Source organism: Cinclus cinclus, chromosome 27 (assembly GCF_963662255.1).
Source record: "Cinclus cinclus chromosome 27, bCinCin1.1, whole genome shotgun sequence".
Lineage (NCBI taxonomy): Eukaryota > Metazoa > Chordata > Aves > Passeriformes > Cinclidae > Cinclus > Cinclus cinclus.
Genome location: NC_085072.1, coordinates 6,471,712 through 6,493,550, shown reverse-complemented (window position 1 = coordinate 6,493,550; position 21,839 = coordinate 6,471,712). Strand labels below are relative to the sequence as shown.

The 21,839-nt window shown below is 45.1% G+C and overlaps 1 protein-coding gene across 1 annotated transcript in view; it reads right to left on the bottom strand.

The window, feature by feature from the left end:
* The window catches only part of IPO9 (importin 9), a 39,144-nt gene extending 17,305 nt beyond the window's left edge, over positions 1 to 21,839 (bottom strand). Inside the window, exons 1-10 of the mRNA XM_062509361.1 lie at positions 21,686 to 21,839; positions 11,903 to 11,964; positions 11,198 to 11,284; positions 10,064 to 10,265; positions 9,543 to 9,631; positions 9,166 to 9,252; positions 7,378 to 7,497; positions 2,776 to 2,876; positions 1,441 to 1,499; positions 815 to 966 (exon numbers count right to left, since the gene is read on the bottom strand). Of these exons, the coding sequence (XP_062365345.1) occupies positions 815 to 966; positions 1,441 to 1,499; positions 2,776 to 2,876; positions 7,378 to 7,497; positions 9,166 to 9,252; positions 9,543 to 9,631; positions 10,064 to 10,265; positions 11,198 to 11,284; positions 11,903 to 11,964; positions 21,686 to 21,836 (1,110 nt within the window). The 5' untranslated portion in view covers positions 21,837 to 21,839. The remainder of the gene's footprint in view (positions 1 to 814; positions 967 to 1,440; positions 1,500 to 2,775; positions 2,877 to 7,377; positions 7,498 to 9,165; positions 9,253 to 9,542; positions 9,632 to 10,063; positions 10,266 to 11,197; positions 11,285 to 11,902; positions 11,965 to 21,685) is intronic.

Here is a 21,839-nt window from a genome sequence, read left to right as displayed (position 1 = left end):
GAGTTTGACAGAACTAATGACTGAGCTGGAATCAATGCTACACAGCTTTATTTTTAGATGAGGAATGGGAAAAGCAGATAAATCTTTTAACAGAGTGCTTGCATTTTTGCATGTCTACCTAAACTAAAAGATGATGGCTGTCACGCTTGAGAGGCCAGGAGCTATGCAGAATTTCAGTACAAATTATTTCACCCTACTAGCACAACATTTTTGCTCACACAGAAAGCTGTTTATTCCTTTCAGCATGATAATCCTCATTTTCACAGCACAATGCATCATGGAAGGATGAAGGAAGAAAGCCTCAGAGAGCTGAGGTCATTCAACCTGGAGAAGATTCCAGTAAGATATTATAATTGCTTTAAAAATAAAGCCCTATTACCAGGGCCCCAGGACAAGGGGCAACAATTTTAAACTGACAGATGGTATATTTAGATTACAGAAGAAATTCCTTGCTAAGCAGGTCCTGGACACCGGATATGTTGCCCAGAGAAGTTGTGAATGTCCCAACACTGAAAGTGCCCAAGGCCTGGCTGGATGGGGCTTGGAGCAACCCGGGATATTGGGAGGTGTCCCTGCCCATGGCAGGGGGTGGAACAGCAAGGGCCTTAAAGTCCCTTCTGACCCAAACCCTTCTGTAATCCATGATTTACTGCCTACCTTGTACAATTTTGGAACTTCTTAGTGCTGCCACGGCAAAGTGATGGAAGAGCCTGTTAGATTGCAGCAGCTTTCACACACTGAAACTCTTACCAGGACACTTGCTGGTTTAAATCTCTCATTTCCTTTGTTTCCTACACCATACAAATGTGCTCACCTGCTCCTCTGTGATCTGCATGTAAAGCAGGATGTAATAGATCAGGTCTGGCAGAGCCTTCTTCACAGTGCTCTTAAATTTGTTGTTTTCCAGCAAGGCATGGACAAATTCAAATATGCTGAACACCAGATTTTCAAAGCCCAGAACTTCACCTGAACAAAGTGGAAAAAACAAAAAGGAACATGACTGAATATGCCAACATACAAAAAGATACAAACGGATGTGAAAAGAATTACAAACCATTAGCTTGTCAGAGAAGATATTTATTCATTCTACTGGACTAGCAAGTGCAGCAGCAGCCCCAGGAGAATTTCTGACCTCATCACTTTCTGCTCTCTACCCACCACACACCCATTTATCAAGCTCAACCTAAAACCTATTTAATTTTCTTTTGTCACACTACTTTTAACTCAAAATTGTTGCCAAATGCACCTCTTGAGCCATTAGAAAACTTAAATTGTATGGCTGCATTGATTACGATCACAAATAATTTGCAAATTTACCATTCTAACATGGTAAATGCGCCTTTAGCATAATCTCCCATGGTGTTTCAGTCACTGTTTTAACAGAAATATTTAGGTAACTCCACTCCTCTTCAAATGCAGAATTGTAGTGCAAGTTCTTACCATCAGAATCCACAGGATCCTCCACCTCTTCTGTGTAATTTACTTCTGTTCTCACATAAGTGGATGGAGTTAAGGAAATGCTTTTTCCAAAGAACAACATCTATTTTGGATTTAATCTGTTCCTGTCTTAAAATTCCTGATAACTTGGGAGGGTTTTGTTCTTTAAAAACCCTTGATTTTGTGCAGAGTCCTGTGCTTCACAGAGACAACAACCCCAGGAGCTCCTGGCTCTGTGCATTGCCCAAGTTCAAAGACCACTTTCCACAGACCACTCCCATATCACTTCAGCACATCTTTCATGCTATTTGATTAACTTAGATCAAACTCACCAAGGTAACCCAAAACTTAATTTATGTTAACTCTGCAAGAACAGAAGCCCCCAGACTCACTCTTTTCAGGGGATGTGAGCTGCTCACTCACTGCTGCCCAAGAGTGAGGAGCCACCCCATGCTCCCACACCCTACCTTAGACTGGCTCTGCTCCCTACCAAGCTTCTCCAAAAGCACCAGCACTACAAAATGGCAGAAAACTAACCTGGGAATAAAAAGGAAGGAATTTTCTTTGGGGATGGTGAACTGAAGATCCAACAAGTACCAGAGCAAACACAAGGAAAAGAAAAACAAGACTCTCCCCCTTTTGCAAACAAAAGCCCATTTTGTCAGCTCAGGTACCAGCTAGACTGTAGTAGGAGTCAAGAGAGGAGAGGGACAAATACACCATCAAAAATCCAACAAACAGCTCCTTGTATTTTCCCAGATTCACAAAATGGTTTGGGTTGGAAGGGATCTTAAAGACCATGTAGTTCCAATCTCCCTGCCATGGGCAGGGACACCTTCCACTGTATTTTAACAGGAGTCTGAAAAAACAATATGGAGAGATTTGAGATGTCAATTTTCAAGTACAGGGCAATGCACCCACAGAATACTCCGAGACAGCTGGGTGTGCAGCAGAGCACTGAAAATCCAAATTGCAAATCAGCCTCTTCAGCAATCCAAATCAGCCATCAGTTCTGCTGCAGCAAGGTGTACTGCTGGTTCTCCTTCTCCTGAAGTCTTTACACTGTGACCAGCATCTTAAGAAGACAATTTTTACCAAAGAGTACCAGAAACAATGCAGAGCTCGTGGCAGTTCTACAGGGCACATGCATCAATCAGCATACATTTTAAGCTAAAAGAAACTTAATGGAGCCTCCAGAAGTAACAGAAAGATCCTGTTTTTTGTGGCAGGGCAGAGCACTCCATGTATTGTGCTTCTCCAGCAGTCAGCTCATTACTGGATATGAGACTGAGTTTGTGTCATTTGATTCCAGTTAAACTCATTCTCTACCAAGGATATAAAGCAGCACTTTCCGTAAGGGTGTTCCAGACGATGGGCAGGATCTGCTGCATTGATGAAATCATATGCTTTGGATAGTTCTTCACAAGTGCCGTCACAGCCTGGAACCAAAAAAGAATATCAGACAAAAGTGAAACTGGGAAAGCCATCAACACACTCAAATCACAGGCTGCTGTTTCATTAATAACCGAGATCATCCACAGTTTTCCTGTCACTGAGGTTGCCTCTCACTCCTGACCACACAATCCCTTCTTTTGCTCATACACCGACCAACATACCTTTCTTGGTGTTTCTTCTTGCAGGCAAGCAAAGGGATAACACAAGATGTGGCACTCTGAAGACAATGCCATAATACAGTGGGGTAAGGCAATGACTCAAATCCAAAGCACATCACTGTGCAGCACTGTCTGGATACAATTATCTTAGAAGTGTCTTGTCCCAGAAAAAGAATTCTAACGTCATATAAAACCAGACTACTGCCCATTTTCCCATTTTCCACACATGCAAGCAACACATCCATTCCACGCCCAGGGAGTAGCTGGAGAAGCAAACACCCACCCAGATCAATTCCCTTCCCATTTTGGCTGCAGAAAGGGGTGGCTGTGCCAGCTCAGCACAGGGGCTGCTCTGGGAGCAGCTTATCAGCTCCACAGGGGATCGTGCCTGGACTTCCATGAAGGTCATCATCCTCACTTAGGGGAGCCCTTCCACTGACACTTGCCAAAAGCCTTTTGGGACCGTTCAGGAGTGAGAGAGCTCTCACTCCCCCCTCTCCTCCCCAGGGGGACAGCTCCAGCTGCATTACACTTGTTACAGAACAGCAACTCACAAACTGCCTGAGAGGTGGCTGCTCCGAGACACACAGGTGTCAGTTTGTTTGTGCTTACCCAATACAAACCACTCTGCAGTTTGTTTGCAGCACTGGGTACATTAATAGAAACAAAAAAATAGTAACACCTTCCAGAAAAACAACAGCAATCTAGTATCAGTGTTGGAGATGAGCAGGCGTCAGGATGAACCCAGATATGTGGGTTTGGGAATGAGTCTGGCAGGTGCTAGAAGGAAGCATTACAGAAAAGACCTGCTCAAGTCTCTGGGGAGAAGAAATTATGCAGGTGCTGGCAAAGGATGTGAACCTGATCTTCAGGACTGCTGCAAACTCAACACTCTGCCTAGGGCCACAGGAGCATCCAAACAGACTTGTTCCATATGCCACTGTACATGAACCCTATGTAAATGTCCCTAAGCTCTACGCCCAACCAGCTCCGTAGGAAGCGCTGCTGGAGTGCTAAGGGAGTTCTTAAACTCAATGGCTCTGCAGTTGTAACAATAGAAGGCTGCATTTGCTAGGTCACCACAGTCCTGCAGGGCAAGTCATTAATATACAGAGCACTCTCCTGTCAGATGTTGTACTTCAATCCCTGGCCCCTCATTCTGCCAATTCCCACTGCTTGTCTGAACTCAAAGAACTGCTTCACAGATCCTCTGCCAATACCCACATATTGTCCCACCACCTACTAATCCTTCAAGAAAGCCCTTATCTTTCTCTCATCAGAGCACTGCTCTGATAGTCACTCTATCGAAGCCTTTTATTGCTTCTCTTCCTGTTTGCATATTTAAACAAAAAAAGGAATTCCCAAATTTTTGGATAAAAAGCTTGAAAAACACACTAGAAGAGAGCATGCTAAAGCTGACTATCAGTCTGAGCTCAGCAGGGGCAGGTGACATACCTTGTTCATAAACTTGGGAAGTTTGTCCCAAGACACAGATACCACCTCATCTTCTATCCAAGAACAAAGAGGTTATGATTAATTATTTTTTCTAGCTAGTTATTTTTTCCAGCATCAGGAAAAATGTAAGCACATTTTCTCTGACCCACAGGTGTTTAACAGCTTCTAAGAACAAATGAAGAAGCACAACAGCAAGGCTGCAAGATGCTTTAGATTGTTGGTTAATTTGTGTTCCTGATATATTACTGCACACTAAGTACACCATTGCATTCCACTTTCTATTCCATTACTATGAAATTTGCCTTAAATCTGTCACCTGCCACATTTAATCCCTCTGTTTCTCTTAAAGCAATCAATAGTAGCATGTTCAACACAGAAATTAGGATTCAAGAATTGCACAGTTGCAGCTCATTCATCCTTAGAGACACCAATTTAATTAATGCTGAACTATCAAACACAACAGTAAATTACACCATGGGTATTTCCTTCTAGTCCTCACGCTTGATGATATTTTTATTGTCCCATCTCCTCTAAAAATAAAAGGCCCTGATTTCCTACTGATAACTGCTTATAAGCTTGTAACTGTACTGGGAACAACTTGGGACACATTAACCACTAGTGGCTCCCCATGATGTGGTCCAAACTATTCACTCCCCTAACCAGGATAACTGTCCCAGGGGATCAGGGACATGTGCACACTGCAATAGCATTCCTCAAAGATTCTGCCACTGTCCTGCAGAACATTCTGATATGGACAACCCAACAGTTTAGGTCAGGGTTGACTCTGGCTTCCATCAAGAACTCCAAGAACCTGGGAGTACAAAGCCCTCAAGTGACAGGGAAGGAAAAAAAAAAAAAAGTCTTCCTGTCATTTGCCAAACAGCACTTCATTAAGGAAAAGAAGACAGGATTGAGTTTGCATCTGGTTGAAAATGTGCTATTAAATTCACTCAAAATGTGCTATTAAATTGCTCAATTCCCTCTTCCATTACATCAGCTTTTCAAGAGGTTCCTGTAATGACCTCATCTGCAGAGCTAGTTTAAATAATCCCCTAAGGCTTCTTACTTCTGCACTACAGTGACGATAAAATCCACTTCTCTGGAACTGAAGGCAATTCAAGGCTTTCACCTGAATCCCTTTTCCCTCAGAAAATTGCTATCATCAGCTCAGAAACCCTAAGTGACAAAATCATGAATTGCCTTAAGTCAACAGCCAGAACACTCATCTCTTCACAAAGAGCCACCTACAAACCACTTGTCAGCAGCAGATCTCCTGAATTTACTGTTTAAATCCACACTGAGTCTCTGCTGCCATCGATGCCACACGACACACAGCAGTGTATTCAGATCCAAATCCTCTTGTGCTGCAGCTCCCCTGCAAAGGCCAATGGCAGAGACCCTCACACAGCTAAGGAGCAGAGCAAGAAAACAGTGACATTTCCTCAGAGACTTTCCAAGCTGTCACACTGTTCCTCACAAGAACCTCCTGATGGAACCAGTGCTGACATAGCCATGCAAACAGCCCAATGCCAGCATGCACCTACTTAAATAGCAGAAAAGGCTGCAGAATGCACAGATGTAACAAGAAGAGAACTGGCCTGGCCTGGTTTAGAGTGAAGCCATCAGTTACATCTGCTTTCTGTGGACGCTGAAAAACACTGCTACTCATTAACAATCCAAATGTGAGTATCTGGAGTAGTAGTTCCAAATATTCCTGAGCTGCAGCCTGTTCAAATCAAGATGATACCCTGCAGTGTTCCTTTCATGTTGCTGTTCCTATATATCACTTCTCCAGGAATCCCAGTGCACAGGCAACAGAAAGGAAAAAAAACCCCACAAGACACACTCTCAACAAAAACTGCCAACATCCTTCCCCGATCTCCTTTTCAGTAACACTGCACAGGAAGAACAGCTCCAGCTGTTCCTAGAGTATGAGACGTGCAGTCCCTCACTGAGAAGCCACAGGATGCCCAGACCAGGTACTGCTGCCTTGAACAGGACTGAGACAAGTTTCACAACACAGAGCTCAGGAGCTGCTGGTCTGTGTAATACATAGCACCCTCCCAGGATGTATTTGCATTACTTCAGCACAAAGCTGGTCATTCTAAAAGAACTTTTGACATTTGTCTTCAGTAAGTACATTACTGCTTTCTTCAGGGAACTGAATGAGCCTCAGTGCCCATCCTCAGAAACCTACACAGTGACATGAGTGTTGCTCACCCCAGCACGCAGGCAGGGAAATGAAAGATCTGGATTTGATCCTGCAACTGATGCTTTTGACTCTTTGCTCTTCCCTGCTGCAGGCAGCACTCCCTACAGCTCCAGTGCTTTCCAAGCTGTTACAGGGGTCTGCACTGGCCCTCATCCCCATGCACACAGAGCTCTCCAATCCAATCTCCTTTCTCCAGGAAAAAAGGACAATACAAAGACCTTCCATCTCTCTTTCTCAGACATCATTTAGCATTAAAGAGCAGCCAATTTCCAGAAAAGCACCTGCACTTAACAAGCTTTTACAGCTTTACTGCAGCAGAGTTCTGCAGCATCTTTAGAAAAGATTGGTATTTAACTACAGATTATGGTGTCCAAGACATATCCAAGATACATTAGATGAATGTAGCAAATTACAAGGACAGATGGTCCTATAGACCAGATTCCTGTAGATCATTTTACAGCTCATGGATCTCATCATAGGTATCTTCAGTACAGGCGAACAATTTATTTTACTGTTGATGGTGCTGGGAGCCAAAAGCCTTCACTGTTCATACCACAGGCAATACTGGGAGATGTGCCACCTGAGTTTGTTTTCCAGCACATCTGAGTGTGTGTTGGTATTCAATTTTTTTCTCCACTCAATCAGCCCTAAGTGACTCACCTTTAAAACTTCCATCTTAAACCCGCTGTCCGATGTTGGTCCATCAGGCATCTGCAGGGCCTGGACAAAAGCTTCTGTGAACTGCTGCACCACAGGAAAAATCAGGACCTTGGCAGCACCCTGGTTACAGACAATGCAAGCACAGCTGAATGCCAGATACAGAACCCCCACATCTGACACGTAAAGCACTAGAAGCAACAGCAATGGCACTTTTCTGGTACAAAACAGAAGACAAACTCATGGCAACTGCAGAATATTGCAAAGTCACATGAAAGCTGTTTCAGACATCACTTGGGCTCTCTATTTATGAGGAACTAAGCTCAGCTGAATACCACTCTTCAGAGCCCCACAGCACAGGTTGCCACAAAACACACACATCCAACTCATCACTTTGGAGTCTCAAGAGAGATCCAGACAATCCAGTCTGGAGAGCCCGAGGAGCAGTGCTCACCCCCTCCTAGCAAGGCATTTCATTTGATGAGCTAGATCCTGCCCTGCACCCCAGCACCCTCAGGCTACAAAACCAACCTGGGGTGGCTCCATCACACACACAATTACCCTAAACCCAGCGGCTGGCATTTATCTCCCTGCAGAGCCTCCATCCCTCAAACCAAACAAGCTGAGTATCAACAGCTGGCCTGAATATTAACAGGATGATTCTTCCTTGGAAAATACAGCAAGTATTTTTCCAGATGTCAGAGCACTCCATAAGCAGTCGTTGGCAGAGCAAGTAATACAGTACCAAAATAATTTTATTGAGATTATTCCTCATAACTTCATAGCCAGGACAGCAAAGGCCTATGTTTAAATCAATTAGGAAACATTTTTTTCTTTTCTTTTTAAAGTAAAATTTCAATAGAAAAGGTTTATTATCCAATGTCAAGGACATTTTCAGCCCTTCTCCAGAATAAGAGTGGGGAGCTACTACTATCTCTTGGATACTGGTACTAGCTGCAAGATACATTGTGTGAATAACCTTGTCATGGCAGTACAGATACAGTGTAATTACCAGAACTTTACAAAAGTCTGCACTGGATTGCTCCCTGCAAAAACAGGGAGGGAACAGCACATGAAGCCACCCAGCAGTGACCAGCCACTAGACTGAGAGTCACTCTTCCCTATCCTCACACCCCAAAAAGTTAAAAATAACCATTTATTGCCTGGGAGTGCTGGAAAAGCCACTTGTCAAAGGCCATTTAAAATGCAGATGTGCTCAGTTACAGTCAGACAGAAGACTCGCATACAAAGCTGCTTCGTTTGTTTAACAGATATTCTTCCAAACCTGGGCAGGGTTTGGCCTCTCCCACCCCTTCAGGAACACAAGGCTAAGGGGCCTCCTGAAGCACAGGGTGAAGCTCCAGAAGCCTGGAACCAAAGCCTCTCCCAAGGGTCCCCCATTACCCAGGTGCCCAAGCCCTGACAGGTGATCAGGACACACGGTTCAGCTGAAGGCTGGAAGCTAAGCCAAGGATTTCCAAACAAAGGTATTATATTCGATCTCCTACCTATGCTCACTCCCCCCTTTTCTGAGCTCTTACAACTATGTCTGTTGATATCTGTTGATAAACCATACATTAATTTTAATTATGGAAACCAAGTCCCACTATCAAGGCATGCATGTAGAGCAGGGAGTCAGCTACTTTACATGTATTAAATTATAGCCTCTTCCCCCAAATTCCAGTTGACACAGCATGTAATTTTCCAGTGCTTCATTTCCATATTAACAATTATTTAGAACCTCACTCAGTCTGAATTCAAAGCATCTTGTATGTCAAGTTAAATTCTTGCCTTTTCCAACTCCTCCATGTTACAGATCATGTGGGCACACGTGGTAAATATCTCCACTGCTCGTGACCTCGTGCGAATTCCATACACCTAGAGGAAAGTTAAACATCAGGAACACTACATTCATCTTAACGAGATACTTCCTTTAACTATCTTTTAATTGTATTTCATTTTTGCTTTAGCTTTATTCTCTTATTTTATTACTGGTTTCAACTTTTCCGTTGAAACATTAACTGTCATCAATTATATATCATCAAGAAAGTTCTTTAAGTCTAACTCATACTACAGTATTGACTTAACCATTAAATCTGGACTTTCCCTGTTCCAAGAAAGATTTCCACTAATTTCATCCAATACCAACCTCACTGTGAAGATCATACCTCTGCCATTGTGAAAATTTTGTACATCTCTGGAAGAATAACTGGAGCTACAAGTGGCATCTGTATGTCTGTCACTTCTCGGGTAAATTCTAAAAAATGGAAAAAGAAGACAAGTTCTTAGAAGTAATCCAATTTGTAGGGAACAGCAACATTAGAACCATTGGAAAACACTAAGTGTATTGAAAAGTTGATTTGCACTTCACTAGACTAGGGTCACCTGATCTACCTGAGGCAATCCTCAAAGGCAAGCAGAAAAGTATCACACTAAAAACTGCAGGTATCTGGAAAACAGGGTGTTACAATCAAAAGTCCCTGCTGAGCTCTAACCTGTAGCACAGCACCTCCTTCCCCAGCTCTCATGATACCTGCTGAGCACATGATTCCACAGCCAGTGACAGGCACCAGGCCCAGGGGAAGAGAGGAAGAAAACTCCAATTTCTTCAGCTTGGATGCAACGTGTCAGAATACTGGCACAAGGAAAAGCCTAAACAGCTTCCTCCAGCAGCCATGGCACCACACACCTGTGAGCACTCTCATGGCTCCGTGCACTGCGTTGACATCGCCGCTGACCAGCATCTCCATGAGGAGGTTGAAGAGCTCGGGCCAGGCCTCGGGCCAGTCCCAGTGGGCGATGGCCGACACGGCGTAGGCCACGCTCGAGCGCACCTTGCTGATGGATTCCCTCAGCCCGTTGGGCAGCAGCTCCCTGATAGCAACTTTTGCCTGTAGAAAACAGCTTTTAGAATAGATCCACAGCTGTAGCGTAGCCTAATGAAAACAAATCTAGACCTATGACTGTATCCTGACATTGATTCAATATTGGTTTTACAAAATGAACATCCAGGTGACAAAAACACTCCTGCACACTATACCCTGTACCTTTTTAGGGAAAACTGCATGGTGTGTTTTAACATGGCATCGTCTCACACACAGCATCAGATAAGCACAGAGTAAATAGCTCACAGCTGCAGCTACACAGGACGTACAGATCTACATGGAAAACATCCAGAGTTAGCTGAGATAAATCCCAGCTCCACTGTCAGGAACTATGTTTTGCTTATTTTGGAAGATTTCAGTAAACAAGAACAATCACCCAGCCCTGAAGGGACACAAAAAAATAAAAGCCACTTCTGGTGCATAATTCAAGCAATTATCTCTGGACAGGATGAATCATTCTCTAGATATGAATGATGCTCCAGTCAACAGTCAGAGTGGAAAGGGCTGGAATCTCTGGCCATCTTAGCTGTTAAATACTCCTGCTAAACACATTCTTAATGAAACCCAGCAGCTTTAAACTAAAATTTTTCATGGGAAAATAACCTTTAAATCCCAAGATGTATAACAGAATATTTAGGACTGCCAGAATCAGTATTTCTGAAACTTAGGAAGCAGCTTTTCTTCTAGTCTTGTTCCGAGAGTAGCAGAAGCACTGTGGTTGAACTTTCCCTACAGGAAGCAGCCCAAGATTCTCAAGCCCAGTGTTGTTTTAAGCAACTGAAAACAGATTTTTGAAGCAGAAAATGTCAAAAAACCTTAACTGAAGCCATTAATCCTCAAAATACACAAGGGCACTGGTATTTCTTTAACTGCCTACAGAACTAATATTCTTGATGGATAAAGTGTTTCAAACTAGATAATCTGAAACCAAGTCTTACCCTTTCTGTGGTCTCTGGAGGTCTAAACTTCTCAGACTGAGAGCACCAGTGAGTTTCCACATACTGTTTCAGAATAACAGACGCCAGCTGTATCAGGGGAAAGGTCAGGAATGAGGGACATACCCTGGAACCACTGCAAGGATCACACATTACCCATTTTCTCAGCCTCCTGTCCCATCATGCTTCTTTTAGAGGGGCATCAGGACTTACCAAAAATGCAAAAAATCCATTAAATGGACCACAAAGTTATTGCAGTAAAAAGAACTGCTGGGTATCCACTGAGCAGCAATGGCCTGCACAGCACTAACCCAAGGCAGCAGCTCTAGAAAGGCACAAGATACAGGTCACAAACTAAAGAAACACAAAACCAAAACTTCCTTTGCAAGGAGGAAAACACTTACAGAAAAAACTTCTGCAACGAGAAGCCACACTTCTGCTTGCTGATGTCTAGCACCCACCCCCTAAGTTGTGTCCATTTCCAGTACAGTATTGTCTCAGCACCAGGTTTATTAAGTAAAAATCAAAAAATGCAAGAGTATAACACTGGAATAATCTTGAAAGAAAGACTCTAGAGAAATGTAAAAGGAAGTGAAGAAACAGTAACAGAAAGCTGTTTCCAATTTTTCACCTGAAAACATGGAAAAATATTTTAAAAGCCAAGGAAATTTCCATCAAAATTCCTTCTGCAGTTCCAGGCAAACTCACCTGCCGGATAGCCAGAGCTCCCTGGGGATCCACAGTCAGTTCTGCTAAATGAACACCAAATTCTGCAAGGAAAAAACCCCAAATATTGGTACTGTAACTTTTATTGCCACACAGCAAAAGTCATCGAGATTTTTGGAGGACATCATGCAGGAAGAAGGCAATTCCAAAGCACAGCTACTCAAATCATGAGCATTAATTCTCCCCTGTGCTCTCCACAAAAACTTCACTTATTGTTTTGGCATCTTATTTTCTTCTCTCTTGGTCAAAAAAATTTGCAATGCAGGATAATAACAAGCAAATTATTTAGGCTTTAAATACATATATAAAAATCTTATTGTAATAGTTTGGGTTTGCCAATTGTAATGTATTTACCTCTTGTTGTGAAATAGAATTAGGAGTAAAAGTAAAGTAGGCCTAAAACTTAAAAGGGAATAAAGAAAAACTTTATCAGTAACACAAAGAATAATAATAATAAATAGTGTGACCTCCCCTCAGGGTAAAACCAGCACACTTGCCTACGATGTAAAATCATTACTCAAGTTCCTACAGGAGAGATGTGTGGAAAAGATCTGGGATGGAGTAAGACAGCAGCAGATTGGCAGCCAGCAGTCCCTTTTTGGGCACCCTGGGTTCCTCCACAGGGATGTGCAGGCATTGCTTCGGCTGTCCCAGCCCTCACCCCACGACTGCCCAGGACACACCAAATGCCTTCCCGAGCAAACTCTGCCCAGTACAGTGACACCAGCACTGCCTGGACAATCCTTGTCCAGGATGCTGCGGGATCTTCTGCAAAGAATCTACCCAGAAAAAGCAAGAGCTTCTTGTGGCTTCTTGCCAAGCAAGCTCCTCGAGAAAGGCAAAATGAAAACACTTGTAACAATTCTGTTGATGCTGAACACGGGAAATAAAAGCCAGGAAGAACAGCTGTTCTGGTTTGGCAAATCCATACAACTCAATAAATTTGCTTAAAATTGCAATTTTAAGTTTCAGGCAACTGGTAACTGTCCTAAATACTTCATTTAATTTCACTAGTCTGCTTAAGAAAGACATTTGTGACGTTTTAGTTCTTAGAAGCTGTGGAGCAGAAGTTATGCCCTGGGGTCTTGTCATCACACCCTGCCTCCTGCAGACAGGCTAAATGTGCTGACAGCATCCCTGACAAAAACAGACTGAAAATTCTTCTCAAAGGAGGTCTGTGACTTCCCTCAGCAGCACATCTGAGTGCTTCACAAAAGGTTATTGAGTCTCCTAATACCCACCTCACCGCTAAGAGGCTTTTCTGGGTTGGGAGATAATTGCCTCTCACTTTCCCCAGCACACTCTGAACATACCCAGTTCCTTTACCCTTTCTTCATAGATCATGAATTTAAGAAAGAGGAAAATAACCCTCTTATCCCAGCTGTGAAAGCAGGGAGCCTCATTCCAAGATGTACTTAACATAATATTTCTCTTAACTGAAGAAGTCATTATTCTATGTGCTATCTGTGATTTCCATGCTCAAGCGTGGCATTGCGTTTCAGCCCCATCTTTAAAGGGTAAGTTGGAATGGCATAAGGAGTATAAATGGAAAGCTAAAGAGGGTAAAAGTAGGTATAAAGGAAACCAGAGTAACTGCAGCAGCTTCACACAGCTACAACTCAGTATTGTAGTTCACAACCCTTAATTCGTTTACATGCATTCATTTGCATACAGTGCTCTGCCTGATTTACAATATTTAGTTTCTCCATTTTCCAACACCTTAGTTCTGCTCCCCAGGCAGACTGCAGTGCCACCGCTGGGACACTACTGCAGTGACTAAGAGTTCTGTCATAAAAACCCCAAACCCCTTGGATCTGACAATAAGCCACTGACAGCCCCCTCCCACTCAGGTTTTCAGCTTGATGTCCTGCTTAAAAACATTACAAAACTGTATCTTCTTAACTGATAAATTACCATTGTGGCAAATTCCTATCAGGAACCCTGCTGAATTCAGATCATTCACACCCAGCACTTGTTTAAGCAATAAGCCAGCTCTCCGGTGAAACCAAAATTAGATGGATTTATCAAGAACAGGCCACATAAAACAGTACTAGTTGTGCAGCAACTATTTATCCTATTCTTATAGACACTGACAAGCTGTTTAATGAGCTGCTCCAAGAATCCTTCCAGCGACTAATATTACACTGATCCTTGTACAGCTCACTGGCTCCTCTTTTCTCAAAGGATTGGTTTATTATTGGTTTGTTTCCCAGCTGGCTGGAAACTTTTATCTTTATTATGGGTAAATACAGTTCAAATGGACCTTGACAGGTGATTCCTTCACTTATATTTTGTAGATTTGAGATATCAGAAATACCAAGACTTCTCCCCAAGATAAAGTCTGTAAATTTCAAAGATTAGAAGCTTTTAATGAAGGGCCTGGCATAGAGAGCACTTGGCAAACACATTTCCTCCCAGCTCTGCTTCTCCTCTTCATTAACCTAAAGATTAATAAAATCAAACTCCCCTCCTCCACAACAAGCTCTATCTACCATGTAACCAGTTTACGTAACCTCTTCACCCCCAACGTTTTTGCAAAACTAAGCCAACGTGAAACCAAAAATTACTAGTAAGCAAGCAGGAAGGAATAAATGAGCAAAGTTTCTACTGAATCTTTGCTCCTCCACCTTCCTAGTGGAAGTGGGTCAGCACTGACCAAGTCCAGCTTGGCACATCCACACAGAGCTGGTTCAGAAGCTACTAAAGGTGCCTTTCATTGTCTCTGCTGAGAGCAGAGACAGGGTGAGGTGAAGGAAGGGGCTGCAGCAGCTGCTGCAGCCAGTCTGGTGAATCCAGATGGCCCCACAGCCACTGACACTCCAGAGTAAAGCAACACTTTGTAGAGGCTGGATCTCACCACCACCACAGCAGCTGCACCAGAAACTGAGCTCCCTTCACCCAATACTTGCCCACCCTTGTGCATTGCAACCCTCACACACACAGGCACAGATGTTTTCCACAAAACTGGCTTTCAATAACATCATCATAAATCAACTTGGGTTGAAAGGGACCTCAGGAGGTCACCCAGTCCAATATCCTACTCAAAGAAGGGTCAGCCACAGGATCAGACCAGCACAGAACAGGATGGGGATCTGCAGTCAGACTAGGAGGGAACACCAAGCAGAAATCTAATGCTTAGCCAGAGTTCTGATACTCTACACATGTGCTTCATCCTCCATCATGATGCTCAAGAACTGCTCCAAAAGCACTCCTTTTGTTAGCACACCTCTAAAACAGCATCCATATTCTCCTCATTTCTCAGCAAAAGACAGACTGAGGTCACTCTTCTCCAGCAGCAGTGCTGGTTTTAATTATCTCCCTTGAAATCCCTTCACAACTTCTCTCTACGCCCAAAGTATCTGTAAGATTTCACAGAGCAACACTAGCATTTGCTGCCCTGAATAACCTTTCTTCCCCACAGACAGTATCATATGTTGCAATGTGGCTATTTCTTGTTTCAAGTTTCCTGTTACAAATCAGTTCAATGTTAAAGCGCCTTTAAGAATTCAGCTCAATCCACCCAAAGGACTTCCACTCATTTCTGCCCATCACCCGCTCTACTACAATTGAAGTTACAGCCAAAAGAGCACCACACAACCACATGTTGTGGTCATGTTTTTATATCCTCCACCATCTCCCCTCCCAAACAATGCTTGGGTTTATGGCATAAAGTCATGTATTCACAGAGTACCTGATGCAACACTGAAATCCCCCTTGAAGCCGTATTAAAGCAGTTCTGTTGGGAAGCAGCCGACCATAAACGAAAACATGCTGAACCAGGGAAGCACAAGTGATGTAATATGTTTTGTGTCATTATGGTACCTGTAGGTGTTTTGGTACCAATGAACAGCAAACTGTATAATTAAAATATCATCAGAGAATCAATGAGTTTTAAAGCATCAAACTAAAAGTGCTGAGCCACCTGCTCTGGAAGAGGAGATAGTGAAAGAACATTTACAAGACCTAAAAAGCAAATCTTCCATTCTGAAATCACATTCAAATCAAAGCACTGGTTGTCCCCCAGACAGGGCTAGGCTCAAAGAAGATAGACAAGAGGGTTAAGCATGCCCAGACTGATACAGGAGTCAATCTGCCAGGATCAGCACCATCTTCACAGCCACCTGCACATCTCAGCTTCTGCCAACAAACAACCTTGTGAGGGACTGAGATGAAGGTGCCTTTTCACACACGGGGTGTCACAACATAAGCCATGTTGAAGATGACCTAATGATGCCTTTCAACCTGCAAAAAGGACACACAGAAACATGTAAGGAAGACCAGCAAAAGAAGGGCAATTCTCCAGCCTGGAGCCACTCATCTTTCACCACCACATTTCCAGGGCACAAGAACTGACAGCTCAGAAACTAAATACTGTCACCATAAAACATCAAAGCTGGTATCTAACCTGGCAAGCAGAGCTGTGTTTTCCAACTGTCTCAGAAGCTGCCCTTAAACCTCCTTATCCACATAATTTAGAGGACTGCGTAGTAAACACTGCTCCTCTCCGTAGGGTGGAGGCCATTCAACAGAGTTGGACTGAATGATCCTTGTGGGTCCATTCCATCTCACAACAGTCTGTGATTCTCAGCAATCTGAGCCCTCCTGCTGGACATGAACTCCTCTTAAGAGTGCCACTGCCCTGCTCTGGCATTCCTGAAGATGACTTGGGCTCTACACAAGCTCTCCAAAACAGTAAGACCTAGAGGAAGAGATCATTTTCCCACATTGGGTAATTATCCTCAGGCCGTATGACACTGGCAGTAGTGCATACCATGCACTACCATGCAGGTGGTGCATGGTGCTACCTGGATGGACCAGATGAAGGGAACAGAAGCCCCACTGCACCAACACCATACTGATACCAGAGTTGAGCCAACACACTCACAGCAGCACCACTCCACAACTGCAGCTGTCATTTCTCTGTCTTCCCCTGCAGTCTCAGGCATTGCTTTTACTTATGTTCCACTAAAATCTAGACAAAAACAAAGGTCACTAGGTGAACTCTCCTCTTTCCAGTGACCAATAGTAATGCATCTCCCATCCCCAGGCTGCCAAGTGGTGCCTGCTTCCTCAGCAGACAGAAGATGCAGAAGCAGGTGAGAGACTGAGTTGCTGAGGACATGTCTGGCAGTTGCCAAAGGTTGACATGGTGGGAAGAAACTGCTACCATGTTCTTAATCCAGAGGACGCATCCCATATTTCTCCAGAGCACGTGTATGGAGTCAGACAGAAAACTCCCCTTGAACAGTTCAGTCTGTTCCAGAGGCTCTGACTGTGCACTGCTACTCATCTCCCTGTACAAGCACTGGCCAGATCCACTGTCAACCTGCTTCAGGGAGCTCAACTGCGTCCTCTAAACACCTGAACCATCCTGACCTGGCTAAAACCTGCCTGGAAGAGAGGGCAGCACACACCACACAGGAGAGACAACAGCTGCATTGGCTTAACCACATTAAACAACCCAACCCATGACCAGCTTAGGAAAAGAGGTGGGGGTAGATCAATGCTGCCCCAACACCCCCAAGGAAATGCTGGCACTGGGAATCTCCTTAAATGGGTGTTATATCCAACTGCTGTATTCAATGGTTCTTGATGAGCTTTTTCCTCCACGATGGTTAAATAATTTTAAAACCATTCCTACTTCTAACATCCAGCAGCAATGAATTCCACAGTTTGCACACTGGGGCAACAGCCTAGCTCTGCAGTTTCAGGTTCATCTCCCCTGACAGCCCATGATATTCCACAATTCTGTGATCTCAGCTTTATGAGAAGTCACAAGCCCTCCTCACTCACCTTCTCTGTAGCTTATTATTTCAGGGTCTCCACCTCTGCTCTTTCCCAGGCAGAAAAGCCAATGGATCAGATCCTTTGCTTTTTCACACCTCTATGAGTGTCTGTGCTGCCTTTTTGCTGCCCTGCTTGACTGCTGCCAGAGCAGCAGGCCAGTAATGCATGTAGCACTGGCTGTGGAAGCATGAGGAATTTATGTCAGCTTTGCTCTCTGTTCCCTCCTTAACGGTCCATTTGGCTTTTTGGAGCATGAAAGAGCAGTGATTGAGTATTTTCAGGGAACTCTCTGCAGGGACAATGAGATTTCCTCTCCCAAGGACAATAGTTAGGACCACCCATAACTTTTTAGGGCATTATCTGGGCTGTCTCCCCCTCCCCCAACACTACTCTGCTGATCAACACTGATCAACACCTGCACCTTCCTGTCTGCACTCAACACACCTTGTGAAATCATCCCGCAATTTGTGACACTGATTCTCACTCTGGCCAGACTAAGCAGCACCATCAGCAACTTTTTCCCACCACTGTTCACTCTGTTGCAGATCATTTATGGATGTGCTGAGCAGCTCAGCTTCACCTGGAACTCCTGACCCTGCCAGTCAAGAGCTGTGCTCAGCAGCTCAGTTTCTGCAAAAAGTTTCAGAAAGTGAACTTTCTAAGAGTGTTTTGGGAGTCCCAGGACTCCTTCGAACAATTATTCTGCCACAGCAATTTCATGCACCTGTCTCTTCTCATTCCAACTGCTGAATTTTAACCATAACAGGCAGTGCAAAACCCACAGCCACTCCCCTGTACCAACCCCTGCTGCTCGTCACCTTGGAGCCCTCACTAAAGGCTGTCCCATGTTTACCAGCTTAATACTTAGCTGGTCCCTAAGTGGCAAGTTTTACAGCCCAGTAATTGAATGCTTGAGTAATTGAATGTTTGAGTCCCTCTCAACTCTGGGAGATCTATTCTTTAGCACTTGCTGTTTATAGTAAACTGGTAAGTTGAACTGCTTCTACTCAGGCTTCAATCTGATGTGGATCCCCCAGCGTGTCTCCTGTACCAGCTCCTCAACATCACAAGTCAACATGAGCACAGGGAATTTGGCTCTTCTGAAGCCCTTCTGTACTGAATGTACCTTGCCAAGTCAGTCAGTGGCTTTGAACACCTCTGAAACCTTTTCTGTTTCTGCTACATTTGAAAGCATTTTAAGTTTTTATGACTTTAACTAGCTCTTCCTCAATCTCTTTTGTCCGACTTTAATTTGTTTCGCCTTAAAAGCACCAACATGTGTGCTCTTTCCTACTCCTTCACTTCTATTTCAGCATCTTCTTCATGCTGCTTAATGATATAGTTTTTTCTCTTTTAAAGTACTTGTGACACACATGACCTACATTTCTGTACTTCAGTGATATTGTGCTGGTACACAACAGATTCCTGTAGTTCCTCCTCTTGGTTTTTGCAAGATTCTTCATACCAAAGCACAGAAAGGCAAATATAGCTTATTTTTCCCATGCTGCTTGACTAGTACAAGAGAGGAGGAATCAAAGGCGTGCAAAATAATTCCCTGAAAGAGAACTTGGGAGGATTCGAGTCAAACCCCCATGGACAAAGCAGAATCTGCAGCATTAGATCAAGGTGCTCAGATTTTCTAAGCAGATCTTAGAGATACTCAAGGATGGAAACAACAAAGCTTTTACAGACAATCTGCTTAGAAACTCCTTATATCCAGTTCAACCTTTAGTTTCAAGTTTGTGCCCATTTATCCCTCATCCTCTCCCACCTCTCAGTGTCCTGACAATCTCCTCATAGTTACCAAAAGCTGCTGTCAGACCCACCCCCAAAACCCTCTTGCTGCCCCAGTGGAAAACCTCTCAACCCCAGCATCATCTCATGTGGTGGGTGCTGCAATTCCCCCACCCAACCCACCACCCTTTGCTGAACTCGGTCCCCTTTGTTGCTGTGTCTCATCCTGGGTGCTGGGAGAAAACCGCTCAGGTTTTCCAGGTGTGGTCTAATGAGCACTGACTAGAGAGGCTGATCACTGCCTCCGATCCTGCTCAGACAGCCCTGCATGCAGGTGGCCTCCAGGGCACACTGCTGGCCCTGTCCAGCTCACTGGTATTTCCTGGCCCTTTGGCGGTGCCTGACCCACATCCCAGCAGGGGAGTCTCCTGTCCCAGGAGCAGAACGTGCTGCCTGTCCTTGCTGAATTCCTCTGGCTCTGTTCCTGCAAGGCACTCTGGACAGCAGCCCTGCCCTGAAGACATCAACTGTCTCCCCTCCAGTTTGTCACCTGCAAACTGCTTGTGCAGGTGTTCTGCAGCCTCCTGCAGGTCACAGGGACAGATCCTGCACCACACTGCAGAGTTCTGGCCCTACAACCATAGAGAAGTATCGGGGACTTCAGCAGATTTATAAAATCATGACAAAATAGAAGGGTAGATGACTCCATGTCTCTTACCCTAACATCCACTAAATGCAATTCTGCAATCCTGGGCTCTCAAAGGCACCTCAGGGACATCCATTGCCTAGAACCCTCAGAAAACATTCTTCTCTGGAGATCTGCCACACAAACAGACTGTGGAAATGTTCGGACTCTTTGGGGAGAAGCTGCAACTGAAGTAGTAGCTGTGAAGGCAAAGGCTCTACAATCAATGAACCTCTCAGCACTTCCAGACTTGTGCTGCTGCAATGTCATCAAAACCACACAATAAACCTCACGTTAGCATGAACTAACCTAGTGCCACCATAAAAAGGATAAAGGAGTAATGGAATAATCAGAGACACTGCTTGAACTTGGAGTGTTTGTTAATTTAAAATTTCTCTTTCCAAAGCCATAAGGCAGTTGCCATCCAGCTCCATTGTCCTACTTGTCCTCAACTTTCCTTAACAGACAGTGGAACTCTGTCACTGGAGTTTCACACTGGATGAAGGCATAGCTACATCTTGGCCACCCTCAACCACACCATGCAGGACACGGACACACACCAGGACACACATCCAGAGGTGAAGAGGATCCCTGTGGGAGCAGGGCAGGGTCTACAGATGGAAGTGATCTCCATAACTCTCATGTGACCAACCCTGGGGACTCCAGCTGAGGTGGAACAAGGTACCCAGAGCAACAGCCCCGCTGCTTCACCACCCCGGCCCCTCCACATCCTACCCCTGGTGAGCTTAGAGTGGTCCTAGGTGCCCTGTTCTCACACGCCACCCCAGAGCCACCTACGGGCAGAGCCCTCCTGTCCCTGAGCAGAGCAGTGCCCCGAACACGCCCCGCCGTGACCCCGCTACAGGCGGGAGCCAGCCCGACCCTCCGGGCACCGAGCCCTGCGGCGGGGCGGGGGCTGCTCCGGAAAAAGACAAGCAGCTACTGGAGCGGATCCAGTGAGGCCACAAAGATGAGGGATCTGGAGCATCTCTGGCGAGCAGAGATTGTGGGAGCTGGGCTTGTTTAGCCTAAAGAAGACAGAGGAAAATCTCAGCAATCCATACGAGTACCTCCATAAGCACGGCGGGTGCCAGGAGGTTGGTGCCAGACCCTTCAGTAGTGCCCAGCAACAGGACAAGGAGCAATGGCCATAAAGTAAACCACAAGAAGTTCCACTTCAACGTGAGGAAGAATTTCTTAACATTCAGGAAGGCAGAGCACTGGAACAGCTCCCCAGCGAGGTCGCTCTCTGGAGACATTCCAAACCCACTGGGACGTGTCCCTGTGTCACCTGCTCCAGGTGACCCTGCCTGGGCAGGGGCTTGTCCTCAATGATCTCCAAAGGTGCCTTTCAGCCCCAACTATTCTGTGATTCCGTGAGAGACATCGGGCACACATGGGGCAGGAAACCAGCCCCAGCCGCCTGCTCCCGCCGGCCTGAGCGACGAGGCTGGAAGTTTCGGCCGAGGCCAAGGCGCAGCCATGAGGCGCCGGTACCGGGAATCGCTGCGGCGGCGGCCTGGGGTCCCCCCCATCCCCTCAGCGCGGCCCTCACTCACCCTCCGTCACCTCCAGCACCTTCACCTGCTCCTCAGCAGCGGCTCTCACCGCCTGCACCGGGCACAGGATCCCCGTCAACGTCTCCACCAGCGCCTCCTTCAGCCCCTGCGCCACCGGCCCCGCTCCGGGCCCGCCGCCGCCTCCCGCCATCGC